Here is a 13,401-nt window from a genome sequence, read left to right on the forward strand (position 1 = left end):
TTTGTGTATGTTTGCTCTGCTCAGATCTGCTGGTCCGTCCCAACAAAGCTGACGTGCTCCAGTTAGATGGAGGTGGAGTCCTGCTGGTTTGGAAACCTGTCAAGTCGCATGACCCCATCACCTACTGTGTGCAGTACTGCACAGATGGTGTGTTTACCGAGTTGATGCAGCACCACCGAAATTATATTGCTAGATATTTTTCAGTGGCTATTGTGTAGTTGTATTATATGTTTTCAATCCTACAATGTTAACAATATTAACATATATGTGATGTGGCGTGTGTGCAGGTGGGGACTGGACGCTCCTGTCAGAGGAGGTGACGGACAGCAGCTATGTGGCGAAGGATTTACCGAGAGGAGCTTCGTACGTGTTCAGGGTCGGCTGCATCTCCAGGACGGGAGCTGGACCTTTCAGTGACGCCTCAGCCCCTGTCGTTATGGCCACTCACCCTGAAGGCAAGAGCAATACAGTCAAGCTTGACCTTGCATATGTAAAATATTCATTTTTCACATGTTGTTTATAGTGTTTCTGATCCGATTTAAACCAGTTATGAGACATTATATATTCATCTTTATATGATTCTCACCTCTGTTTACTTTGTTGTATAGATACTCAAATCTCTCTCATTCAAACTGAGACCCTGGGGTCAAAGGTCACTGGAACAGCCCAAAAGAACTTCAGCTTCCTTGCTGAGATCAACAGGTGGGATTTTTGAATTTCCAATTCCTATGCCTCGTTTTCTTCATAATGACCAATATGTAATGTGACTAAATACCTAAGATTTACTCTTGGAAGATGATAACATTTTACTTTCTTCAGATGTCAATTTGAAACTTAAGTTCAGTTACTTATATAATTATCTTTTCCATCAAACTGCATCGTGCATTAGGTGGAGAGATATCTTTTCTTGTCATTATCTCCCAATCACCAGTTTATTATTTTACAAATTTTCAGGATGTCAAACTGAAACTCCCTTCACATGTTTACTGTTTTTATTCCTTTATGATTTGGTTTTCTTCTTATGTTATTTTTACGTGGTTTTTTTGCGTGTGTTTCCTATTTCTGAAGGTCTACTAAACTTTAATTTGAAAAGTGCTAAAACATGTATGGATATTATTATTTTATTTTATTTAACCTTTCCCTCTTCTGCTGTTTTCTCTCTCAGGGGTCGGTTCAGCGTACTGAACCTTTGCAGGGATGTTGAGACCAGCCAAGTGTTTGCTGCAAAGATCACCCCCTACCAGGCAGAGAAGAGACAGCTGGTGCTGAGAGAGTACCAGCTGCTGAAGAGGCTTCACCACCCCCATCTGGTGCAGCTGCACGCCGCCTACATCACCTCCCGCTACCTGGTGTTAGTGGAGGAGCTTTGTCCTGGCAAGGAGCTGCTCTACAGTCTGGCTGGGAGGTAACAGACTGAGATTATTCTATATACAGATAGCATGATATCCTTATGACTGTGGTGAGCCTCAGTTCTCTGGTCTTGTGAAAATCCTTGTTTCATCCGGTTGGAGAAAAAATCCTGGCACATGTGATCCGTACATGATTTCAAAATTAAATGACATTGAAATAAGAAAAACTTGAAGATGTCTCTTAAACTCATGTCCTGATGTGCTGACTGGGCTATTAAGATGTGATTTAAACACCTTCTATGGGGGATTTTGAAATTATCTGCACAATTTCAGTACGATGTCTGAATCAGAAATGGATAGATTCATTTGTAGAAAGTTTATTCAGGGAAGGATGATGCACCTCCTGTATCATTTCAGAGGAAACAGGCTTAGTTCCCTTATCCAAACCCAAACTTAACTGAATAGTGACAACCTAGGACAGAGATGAACAAACAAAGAATTTCAAATCTTTTCCAGACTTTAATCTCAAAGATAGTGTTGATGCTGCCTGCAGCCGTTTGTGGCAGCACATCTCATAATCTTAACCAACGTGTCCTGTCCTTTCAGAGACCTGTATGCAGAGTCTCACGTCGCGGAGCTGCTGGTTCAGATTCTCGGAGCCGTCGACTACCTCCACAGCCGTCGAATCATCCACCTAGACCTGAAGTCGGACAACATGCTGGTGGATGACAACCGCTTGAAGATTGTTGACTTTGGCTCGGCTCAGTCCTTCACGCCTGGACAGCCCCTCAACGTTGAGCACATCGAAGGCCTGTCGGAGAGCAAAGGTACTGTTGCTCTTCTACTTTCATTCCAAGAGGCAAAGATATTCAAGCTTGCACTGCTGTTGACTCTTCTAATGTACTAAACCTCTGACTGTCGTGGCCTTCAACAGACCGCCGCGGCAAAGGTACACATTCTTAAAGGAAGGATGGATTGATGGATGGAAATAACAAATCAGCTGATCCTAGCTCCTATAACCTAACAAGCCCAAGTCCCCTTCATTTTCTTTTCCAATTTTGTCTCATTTGAATAATTGAAAATTCAGCATGTGAGTGAATGTGGCATTGCCAGTAACAGCACAAGTCTTTAAGATCGATGTCCGTTGTGTCTGTTTTTTCAGTTTATATTGTCCTTCCTAAAGCTCCGGAAATCCTGGAGGGTCAGGGCGTCGGGCCTGAAACAGATATCTGGGCCATCGGGGTTCTGTCATTCATCATGTAGGTAGACACGTGCATGTGAAACTGTTGAAACTGAGTCTTCCTTCTGTTGATAATATTTCACATTCTATAATATGCTAGAATTGTTACAGTCTTATTCATTCAAGACTTATGAGTTGCTTAAGGTCTGTGATTATGAAATATTACATTTATTTAGTAAAACATGCTTCATGTGTTTTTCCTCTCTTCTTCACTAGGTTGAGTGCCGACAGTCCGTTCCAGGAAGAGCAAGACAAAGATATCAAGAAGGGGAAGATCCAGTTTGGATGCTGTTACCCTGGTCTGTCAGAGGGAGCCTTAAACTTCATGAAGAGCAGCCTGAATAACAAATCATGGTACGTTCGGGTGATATCTAACAGCTATCTGCATATTAATTAAAATATGAATTTCAGTCAATGTTTTCTATGTCTTAAGTTCTGCAAACTCACCTGTTGAAAACCAAAGTCTGCTCAAATGTAATTGAACTAGAAACAGAAACCTGAAGACTTCCAAGCCAAATGTTGTCCATCGTCCACAAATTCTACACATGCAGAATCAGTTTATATAGATTAGTTCAATGTGTATATTAAGAACTGATGATTTGTGATTTTTTTAGGGGGAGACCCACTGCAGCCGAGTGTCTCCAGAACCCGTGGCTCCGTGCTCATCGTGTTCCTCACAAAGTGCGAACCTCCAAGGTGTGTTTCTCCACCGACAAGCTCAAAGCGTACCTCACGCAGAAGGAGGAGAAACGAGAGCTGGTCCGCACCAAGCTGCAGGGTCCCTTCTTCCAGTAAGACAACTAGTGGGATTTTCTTTCACCAGCAGATTTTCCTAAACAATATGCAGCCTATTTAATTACAGTCGTGTGGTAAGATTTTTAAAAATCGATTTGAATATCATCTGATTTTGAAAATGTGATGCGTCTTAATGAGTTTTCAAAATGTTCTTATGTGTTAGGTTTGACATGAGAGTGCAGTGCATTTAGTTTGGCTTTTGTTCATGTGGCAACAGATCAGGGATACAGTTAAGTCAATGCAACAAGTGTGAATCTTGATTTGTGACATGAGAATCAGTCGTTTTGCTCTTCAGTGTCAAACAGCTGCACATGTTCGGTCTGACAGTAAAACATGTTTTCTGTGTTATTCTGCTCCATATGATCCAATATATTTCGGACTGTTCAATTTAAATCTTTGCAGTTTAAGCTTACAATGTGTAAAAGGGAACTCGATAAGCTGTATGGGTTTTATTGGAGGCTACTAAGTTTCATGTCGATAATATGTTTAGTCAGCAATCTACCTGAATGACGTAGTGAATGTCAGATTCATTAAACAACACAAAAGTGATCAATCGTTGTCCTCACACTTTATTCAGCCTCACACACAAACATACACACATATTTTTGAATGTAGTATGAACAGGGGTTTTATTTCATATTTCCCTCAATATAAATCAGCATCATTTAGATTTTACATTTAAATGTGAGTTTCTACTATACTAGAATTCAACAGAACACAACTATTTCCTATTCTCCTAACTGAAAAAACAATAATCAATTCAGAGTCCCTCTTTTCCATCTGAGCTTTTCTTCAGGTGTTTCAGTGAAGATGGGGTCACTCAGGCCAGATTGACAAGTGATGGATAAGGTTTCCTTCTTATTTGGCCTCCTGAACTTTTTGGATTTCCTGGAGAAAGATAAATGAGGAGTAGTTTTAATATTTTGAACAATAAACTTGGTCTTGTCCATGAATATAGAAGAGTCTGTACTGCAGCTGCCAGACTAGACCGGTTTAAGTCTATAACAGACCAGTTCTTGCTCTTACCTCATTGAGGATATCTTTCAGCTCCTTGTAGGCCCTCTCTAAGTCATCATTGATAATAACAACATCAAACACTCCTGGCTCCTTACCTAGAAGAAAGAAGTTAAGTGAATTAGCCTCAATAGATACGTCCAATAAGGAGGTTATGTTTTCATTAGTGTTTTTTCGCAGCATTACAAAAAAAATACTTTACACTTTACAAGAAACTTAATGGAGAGATGCATTATAAGTCAGAAGAAAACCTTACAAATTTTTGTTCGGATTCATCTTTAACATTGTGAGATTTTCAAAGACTTCTCAACAAATAATACAGAAATATTTATTTAAAACATGTGTATAGTAAAAAATATTTGAAATAAGGTATGTGCCCTTCAAGTTGTCGTAAGTTCAGAATCGAGTTTTGTCAAACATACTGAGCTCCATGTCGATGCGCGCCGCATCCAGACGTTTCTGTAAACTCTCCTCTGTTTCTGTCTGCCGGTCCCTCAGACGTGCTTCCTGACAGAAACAGGAGAACATGTCATTATTTTCAGCACGAGAGCTGAATAACAAAACTGCAGTTACATAATAATATCATTTAAATTATTTATTAATACAATATGAAAAGTTTGATATTTACTAGGATCTCCATGGAAGGAGGCTGGATGGAGATGTAGATGGGGTTCAGGTCAGTCTGTTTAATCCTGTTCACCCCCTGGATGTCCACATCAAGGATGCAGATTAGGTTCCTGGCCAGCACGTCTTCTACAGCTGCTGTGCTGCAGGAACAAGGTTACAGCATGAAATGACATCAAAAGCAAACCCATTGAAACAACCAGGGCTAGAGAAATGAGCAGCTGTGGGTTTAACGAACATGTAGCGGAAGTGTAATCATGTAACATTGTGCTCTTCACATGTAGTGACTGACGTAAGAGGATCGCTGCATTGATCCAGGCTCCTAAGGCTGAAGCCAGCGTGTGTGTGTGTGTGTGTGTGTGTGTGTGTGTGTGTCAGAATAAGAGGAAGAGATTAAATGTGACACACAAGGTGCTGAGCCGCAGCGTAGCTCTTTTTTGACCTGATGGCGGTTAAAGCTCCATCTGTCACCAGACTATTATATATCCTCTTGAACCCTGTGGCCCAGTCAGAGGGCGTTCTCTCTTATATACGTTAGCATCTGTTGAATCTTATTTGCCCTATATCTGTGACACTGATATTACATTAACTCTATAATATACTATCTATATACTTTCAGAGTTTTTTTTTTTTTTTAAATGCAAATATTTACCTTGTTCCGTACATGTTGCCGGAAAACTGTGCATTCTCAATGAAGTCGCCATTGCTGATTCCCTCCTCCATGGCCTCTCTCGTTGTGAAGTGGTAATCTGAAAGATTCAGCATGTGAACAACATATAATAGTCAATCTAGATCTGCCAGTTTGATTTGCAGACTTGATAGAAATTGCAGTTTAGTGATTGATGTGTATCACAACTATGGACATAAGCTGAAATGAGGATATGATGATGTGTATGATAATAATGGGTTTAGGTTAGGGCTTGGTGACATGAACAAGCTATCAAGTTTCACATCAGTCGATATCGATAATTAACGATAAATATTAAATGTTTTTAGTTTGAAGACGTTAAAACATCTGAAATGTGAGGAGGATCAATTTTTTGGTTTTATACCACCTCACTTGGTTTGAACATGCATTAGCAATTTATTGATATAGATGCATATATATTTTGTGATTTTGGTATTTATGAAAGTTATACTGAGGTTATAATAATATTGTTACATATTGCCCAGCTTTAGTTAAGTTAAGTGCATGATGCTCTCCTCAAGGGTAAATTTCAAATTGTGTTACATCTGCAAAAAAACATTCTCAAAAGGAAAAGCATGCAAAGATGAGACATGTGATTTTCCACAGATAACGTTAGTTTAGCACTTGAGCAGATCACATGCAGATACATATTGTGTCCATACCAGATCCATTTCCTAAATCTTGACAACATCAAAACCTTTGGAGATCTAAAATAGAAGAACACGTTACTACAGCTATCAACAGCCACTGTGATCGAACACAATCATTAGCATAGCAACTCTGAAGGAGTCTGCTTGGACTCCTTCAGAGTAAAACTGCTTGGACTGCTTGATGTAAAACAGAGAATTACTGTGCAAACGCAGTACAGATTTCAAACAGTACTCAGGAAAACTGCAGTACAAAGTAAGGAAAATCCACTGTGAAGATGAAATTGTGGGAAATAACATTTTGAAAGAATCACACCATTTGAGGTGTATATATATTTATGTGTATATATGAGATAAAAGTTGTTGAGTCATTGTCTTGTGGTGCTAATGCTTGGTTAGAAATCACCAGTGCTCTTCTAGCCACAGTGGGAAATGGGACGGTTCACTTCACTGGACGGGGGAATGGGAATCACTACTGAGGCATCACAGGGGGCTATTTTCAAGAGCTTTTTACTCCAAAGTGTAAACTGTCACATCCTGATCTCAGAGATCGTTTTTGTTGTTTTAGCTCTTTGTTTATCACACAACTTTCTCGTTATGAATCCAATGAGAAGCGTGCCAGGATGATGAAAGTAACCCCCTTCCCTTTGCCCTATTTAAAAATAATAAAAAACAGGAGTCACACTGACGTCACCTGTCTCTGTGCTTTCTGATTCGTTTGGACTCAAAACTGAGGTTGACACTTCTAAGTCTTCCGAGGAAAAGATGTCTGCTACGGGCAGTAACATAGCCCCCAGAAGCATGGGGAGCTTGTTCAGCCCTATGGAGAGAGCAAAACAGGCACACACAGAGGTTTATCCCCTCAAGTCAGGGGAGCTGGGCAGGGGGGGCAGAGCCATGTGTGCAGTTCACTTGGGAGTAAGAAGTGTTGTGGACGATATTGTGGACGATGGAAGTGAAGGGAGGCTGGCAAATGGGGTATAGAGAGATAAAGGAAAACGGTGTATAGATATGTTTTATCACAGCTTTACTGAGTTGAAATCAAAGCCCACAGGACCGCAAGATGGTGGATCACAGAGCATAGTGGTGGCTCAAAACCCTCAACCACCTACTTGTGCTGAAACTAAAGTGTCTCCGATTAATCTGCTGTACCTTTGCCATCTTCCTCTCCTGGTCGTGGGTTTCTTGTCGTGTCTGTGAAGGAGAGAATCAACATTGAACAGATATCATAGAGGAGTAATAGAATCCTGCAGAAACGTCAGACGCCGTTTCCTACTTCCTCCTCAGACAGGAGGTTGGCACAGGAACGTACGTGACACGCTGAATCCGAACACGCCTTCATGATCCTTCATCAGCCTCTTCATCAGAGTGCTCTTCCCTGCGCCGGAGGGGCCGCTCAGCACCACGGGCCTTGGACCGGACATTGTTCTGAGACAGATGGACAGACAGGGACATGTAACGACAGACAGACAGACAGGAGCAGTGTTATCTCAGGTCCGTGGCAGGAGCAGATTAAAAGCAGATCTTTTGTACTGGAGGAAATCCAGCATTAAAGGTGTGGAAGCCATTTCTATATAGAGTCAGATAGATGGTTGATTTCACGCCATATGAAGTTAAGATTATCAAGTATTTTCCATTCATGAACTGTCTAACTTCCAATGCTGCTGAAGCTCAACATGTTTCCTGTTAATTGGTCTAAGTTGCTTTCAGACTTAACCTTAGCACCAGACCTTTTTGTTCTTTGCTTTATGTTATGGTTCTGGATCTAATCTCCACTTGAATGAATCTCCACTTTGAAAAATCCCAACGTCCTATTTCCTTAATTAAAATATTACAACGTGTCCACTCTCTAATTGCTGCCTGGTCATACAGCCACAGGCCCCCGGGGTTAATGTTGAGGAGTCTTGTTAATGAAGTGCAGGCAGGTCAGTCGGCTGGATTAATTGGATCATGGGCCAGGCAGCACAAAGAGTCCAGGACAGGACAGGTGTCCCAGTTACTACTGCGCTCCGAGAGGACCATGCGTCAGGAGCGTTGTGTAGCCACTTTATTTAGAATCTATAGACTCGGTTACCTAATAACAGGAGTTTGTACCAACACATATTTATACTGCTACTTCACGACGTCTCACATAGAATCCTTCAATGTTAAAAAGCTGCATCAGTAAAGATGCTAGTTAAAATAACTAAATACTGATCTCAAACAAATAACAAACGAGTGAAATGTTTACTATAATTGATGATTTTACTGTTAATAATCAAAATGCATTCTGCTGATAATCCTATGTATGTTTACTTTTAACTTTTTGAAGGAGGTGAAAAGTAGCCACCCCTGACCTGTCATCCAACAAAATAATCTCTGCATGAAGAGAATATATTTGAATGTCCCTCTTACTTATAACCGAAATGCGTCAAACAATTATTTATTGTGGATAAAACTGTCAAATGTGCAGTTTACATTTTTCTTTTGTGCAACATTTAGTATTACAACTTCAACTAAGCTTTCTCGTTTCTGCTTAAACTAACTTGAATGTGTCTTAATCACTGAGTTAAAAATTGTTGTTTTGTTAAATATGAATGAAAAAATACTTTTGCAGGATAAGGTTTTAATTAGTAAAAAATCCACCTTACCTTTTCCTCAGAGAGCCTGTTTCCGTCTGTGTCCCAGAGCTGCTCAATCACAGATGATTCTTCTGCAAGGCTTAATGGACTGTGTGTGTGTTTGTGTGTGTTTGTGCGTGTGTGTGTGTGTGGGTGTGTGTGTGGGTGTGTCACACTGAAGCGGCTCACTGTCACTCTGAATTACCTCCACCTCCCTTCAGGGACCAATCACGTGCATGCTGGCTTGTTGTCATTCACAGACACACACACACACACACAGGACGAGGAGATGTTTATAAACAAGTGTGTATGTCATTTTATAAATACAGTTTCATGAAGTGCAGCTGATTCATTGTATAAATTGGGGATATGTTACTAAAAAGACTCCAAAAGTCATTCGCTGTAGAGCCCAAAGCCCAAAGGGGAATGTTGGCTTTGAAAAGAAGTCAGGCCAAGGCCGTGAAATATAAAACGTAAATAAAATTATTTGAAAAAATGTTACAAAAACCTATTCGTACCTAAATTTAGTTTGAAAGAAGCAATGTTTTATTTATCCAGGATAATCAGTTTACATATTGTCATACCTGAGAGCTGGCCAACAGTTGGAGGTTAAAACCTTGATCAAGGGCACAAACGTGTCCTTGATCTCTTACTCTTCGGTAAACTCTTTTAAAAGAGTTTAGGTTATTCTAAACTCTTTTACTGACTGACAGAATTTCATTTTGATATTTTTAAAAACACACACAGTTTGAAATTGCTGTCAACTTTCTCCTGATGGACCCTTAATTCTTGTATCATGGTCCTGGGGCGTTTTCCGCGTCGGCGTGGCGTGACTGAACCGTGCGGATCTCCAGTGGTCGAGGAAAAGCTCAGAATAGCAGGGTTTAGTGTCCCTCCTCTCCAGTTGAGTTGTGATGGGCTCTGCCGGGTTAATCCCGCACTGACCCACTTTTTTAAAGGGCAAATACGCCACATACACAAACCAACACAAGATGTCCGTCTTCGAAAAGCTCACGTTCAACAGGTGAAAACCCCCCCACAGCTCAAAGACTTAATGCGTCGGAAGCGTTTAAGACACACGTTTTTATTGAAGCAACATTGATCAAATTAGAAGTTAACGATCCTGTACAAAGAAACACGTCAATGACAGAAGACAAAATGAGTGTTATGCGATTACTGTTAGTGAACCTACAGGAGCTAAACAAATAATAAATGATCTAATCGAAGACTATGTACAGTAAATACAGTCAGGTGGTTCTGCTCGTCAACATCATATACACACACACACACACACCAATCCAAAACTTACACAAAAATATGTACATGTGCTTTGCATGTGGTTCTTGTTTTCCCTCATAAAACAGACTTAGAAAAAGATAAATATCGTCCCAAAGCATTTTATCTATGTTTTTTTGTTTTTCCAGTGCCTGAGCTCTCAATTGGTTTTTAAATGTTTCTTCAGATCTGGTTGATGTCGCAGCACGAACATGGATTTTATACAGGGGGTGTAAAGGAAGGTCAAAGGTCATGGCTGCGTGGAATTTAGGCGAACACTGCCGTAAAGAAAGGGTCAGGAAGACGAGGAGGAAGAGGAGGGTGGCAGTCTGACAGGCCAGCTGCCCACAAGTCCACCCCTGATTGGCTAAAAACAGAGGAAGCCCCTCCCCGGTCACAGGAAGACCCGTCTCAGGTCTCCAGGTGAGGTGATGGTGTTGCACTGAGGACACAACTTCTTTGCTCCCTGGAAAAAAAAAGAATAATCCAGACGTTCATCAAACATGTCGTGGAAAACGTCTTCATTTTGACATTTATATGATTCAAGATGAAACTGTTTACCAGCGTACGAAGCCAACACTCCTCACAGTGAACGTGCCAGCACTGGATGGAGGTGAGCGGCGTCGTGTACGTGTCCTGTGGAGACAGAGATGATGCAGGTGAGGGTGTAGTACAAAAAGCTGCCACTAGATGTCCACGTGAAACTGCACTAAGAGCTACAGGAGGCGAGGCTCCTTATTAATAAACGTTTATTTAAAAATCTGTGATATATGAAAAGTTCCAGCCGAGGTGTTTACTCATTCATATCAATGTGTTGTGTAAGTTTCTATAGAAGATAAAATGCAAACTGTTTTTCTTCATTTTGAATCTTCCGTGTGGAGTAAGCAACATTAGTGTGTTCAGATTTCATAAGTGTGTATGTGTTTGCTTTGTTGTTATGTTACGTGTTACTTTGTTTTCATCTCATCTTATCGTTTGTTAATTTATTTAAAATAATCTCATCAAAGCTCCACCTGGACACAAAGAATTAAGAATTCAATATAGTTGGGTGAAGTTTCTAGAGCATTTGCAGTATTTTGATAAGTACAGGGCTGTTAACAAATATTTTAATTATTTAACAAGATCATGTACAAAGTAAGGCTGCAACTAATGGTTACTTTAATTATTTATCTTTTCTATTTACACACAAAAATTGATTGTGTTCATCATACATTTCTTTTTTTGTTTTGGGTGAAATGTCTTTGATAAGTGTGCTTAGTTTGAACAGCAGAACAAGGAAAAAGAAACAAAGGAGAAAGTGAAGAAAATGTAAGAATTCATTTGGTTGGTTTAATTAAAAACTTGCTTCTTTGTTAGAGTCAAAGAAATTCTGGAAACATAATGAATTTCCACAAAATGTCTAAGCCAGGTTTCAGTTACAAAATGATGTAGGCGATATATAAATCCATTGCCTATTAACATAATACAGATTTGACAATTTACTTTGAATGCTACACAATATGTAATACATCGCGATTTAATGTCACCCTCTCACACTGAGAGGGTGAAATTGTTTCTATTTTTTCGAATATCATTTTAATATTCTCATGACTACTAATATTGACTTATTGCCAGTTAAAAAAAACAACTGTGTCCCCACAGGATTTTCATCAGTTTCTGCTTTACTGAGCTGCTGTCTCCATTTCGCTTGTCTGCTCTGTCGCTTTAATTTGCCTCCGTACTCACCATGCAGATGAGGCATTTAAATCTGTCTCCTTTAGACAACTGTTTCTCCAAATCCCGTATCCGAGCTTTAAGTGCATCCAGGGTTGTCAGTGTGGAGTCTTCCGAGAGCCTACACACACACACACACACACACACACACACACACGGTTGGATGGACAGTAACAGGAGTGGAGAGGGGAGGGCAGGCAGACACAGGAGAGTCATTTATAAATCGAAGACAGATTAAATTATTCGCTGGCCAACATGGACACTGAGCATGAAATTTAGCAGCAATCACATTGCCTGCATTCGCTGTCTCATTTATCATAAGCGTGTGAGAGTGTAGGGGGCTGGTGGTGAGGTGGGAGTGGATGTCAGGGTCCACACGGAGATAAGACGCGCACACACAAACACACACTCGCACAATTACGGGAGAGGCTCCGCGCGAAAAACCCACTGTACGTGGAGGCAGAGGGGCTGTAGTGCATTAAGTGTGATGAAATGTGTGTACATGCGTGAGTCGCCTGCTGTGACCTTGATTGATGATATCATCATATTGATATAGTATTGTGTATCATGTTGGTCAGAGCAGGGGCAGGTGGTGAGGATACAACAGAGAGAGAGAGGGAGCGAGAAAGAGAAAGAGAGAGATGCTGTCGCCAAAATACACACAGCACAAAATGGGATGGTTACACGTCCTCAACTGGGAGTCATGCGTGTCCCAGCATGGACGATACGCTACGACCAACACACCCGACTCCCCCGGTGACCCTGAGCCAGGAGAGGCCGGTATGAAAGGTGACACGAGTGGCTGATTTGTTTGGATATAAATGTTCAACTGAACAAAACTCCCTTTTGTAAAACTCAGATCTTGTGCAGATGTGAGGACAGATGTTGATGTAGCAGATGTTCAAACTAAGAAGAATTTTACTTCATGTGTTTAGGACAAGCAATCCTGAGCTCAGAAAAAAACTTTGCATTTTGTGATGCGGAAACTTATCATTATTACCTGTTTATGACCTCACTACTTGTTTGTTTGTGCGATTTAAAGCAAGACTAATCACAAACTACCAGACGGGTTATCATGCAACTTGGTGGGAGGAAGTGTTTTCGGTCAGGGAAGAGCCCATTCAATTTTGGTGCAGGGTCAGATCAGGTTTCAGATCCGGTAATGTTTTCTAAATTTGCTGAACATTGAGAGATCGGGTGTTCTCCAACCTTTTTGTTTTATTTCTCAGAGAAAAATTCATTGTATTTTACGAGTCTGTGTACGTTGGTGAAGATCCAAATAAAAATCTGAATCTAGTGAATTTAAATCATTTTATTTTCACCATACAAACTTACAGCTCTACGTCAGTGTTTTTGCAGGTTTTGGGCAGAACTGCGAGGCTGCTGTCCCCTTTCTCTCCACTGCTGGTGGAAGGACTCCCTGAGGGAACAAAGAATCAAATTACAACAAATAATG

General features: G+C 40.6%; 3 protein-coding genes across 4 annotated transcripts in view; 1 reads left to right on the forward strand and 2 right to left on the reverse strand.

Moving 5' to 3' along the window:
* Window positions 1–3,933, forward strand: part of obscna (obscurin, cytoskeletal calmodulin and titin-interacting RhoGEF a) — a 40,388-nt gene extending 36,455 nt beyond the window's left edge. Inside the window, exons 77-85 of the mRNA XM_062395653.1 lie at window positions 25–147; window positions 288–455; window positions 609–702; window positions 1,166–1,405; window positions 1,956–2,176; window positions 2,284–2,298; window positions 2,512–2,608; window positions 2,806–2,943; window positions 3,204–3,933. Coding sequence (XP_062251637.1) covers window positions 25–147; window positions 288–455; window positions 609–702; window positions 1,166–1,405; window positions 1,956–2,176; window positions 2,284–2,298; window positions 2,512–2,608; window positions 2,806–2,943; window positions 3,204–3,384 — 1,277 coding nt within the window. The 3' untranslated portion in view covers window positions 3,385–3,933. The remainder of the gene's footprint in view (window positions 1–24; window positions 148–287; window positions 456–608; window positions 703–1,165; window positions 1,406–1,955; window positions 2,177–2,283; window positions 2,299–2,511; window positions 2,609–2,805; window positions 2,944–3,203) is intronic.
* On the reverse strand, window positions 3,931–9,087 carry guk1b (guanylate kinase 1b). Of its 2 annotated transcripts, XM_062395780.1 has the most exons (9): window positions 8,988–9,087; window positions 7,670–7,785; window positions 7,510–7,551; window positions 7,052–7,177; window positions 5,675–5,771; window positions 5,027–5,165; window positions 4,821–4,905; window positions 4,411–4,496; window positions 3,931–4,272 (listed from the first exon to the last, which is right to left on the reverse strand). In XM_062395780.1, exons 2-9 carry the CDS (start codon window positions 7,779–7,781, stop codon window positions 4,243–4,245), a joined length of 717 nt encoding a protein of 238 aa, XP_062251764.1. In that variant the 5' UTR covers window positions 7,782–7,785; window positions 8,988–9,087; the 3' UTR covers window positions 3,931–4,242. The 2 variants fall into 2 exon arrangements, with proteins under 2 accessions (XP_062251764.1, XP_062251765.1); XM_062395781.1 differs by lacking the exon at window positions 7,052–7,177.
* Window positions 9,088–10,091: 1,004 nt separating this feature from the next.
* Window positions 10,092–13,401, reverse strand: part of rnf220b (ring finger protein 220b) — a 28,264-nt gene continuing 24,954 nt past the window's right edge. The window contains exons 12-15 of the mRNA XM_062395921.1: window positions 13,281–13,365; window positions 11,958–12,066; window positions 10,794–10,868; window positions 10,092–10,698 (exon numbers count right to left, since the gene is read on the reverse strand). Of these exons, the coding sequence (XP_062251905.1) occupies window positions 10,627–10,698; window positions 10,794–10,868; window positions 11,958–12,066; window positions 13,281–13,365 (341 nt within the window). The 3' untranslated portion in view covers window positions 10,092–10,626. The remainder of the gene's footprint in view (window positions 10,699–10,793; window positions 10,869–11,957; window positions 12,067–13,280; window positions 13,366–13,401) is intronic.

Source organism: Platichthys flesus, chromosome 9, assembly GCF_949316205.1.
Source record: "Platichthys flesus chromosome 9, fPlaFle2.1, whole genome shotgun sequence".
Lineage (NCBI taxonomy): Eukaryota > Metazoa > Chordata > Actinopteri > Pleuronectiformes > Pleuronectidae > Platichthys > Platichthys flesus.

Bases quoted from the DNA above. Each gene is read 5' to 3' on its own strand.
- guk1b (XM_062395780.1), bottom strand. From the start codon at position 7,781: ATGTCCGGTCCAAGGCCCGTGGTGCTGAGCGGCCCCTCCGGCGCAGGG. The intron at 7,552-7,669 runs GTACGTTCCTGT...TCTCCTTCACAG, and splicing joins GTTCGGATTCAGCGTGTCAC to ACACGACAAGAAACCCACGA. The intron at 7,178-7,509 runs GTACAGCAGATT...CTCTCTCCATAG, and splicing joins AGGAGAGGAAGATGGCAAAG to GGCTGAACAAGCTCCCCATG.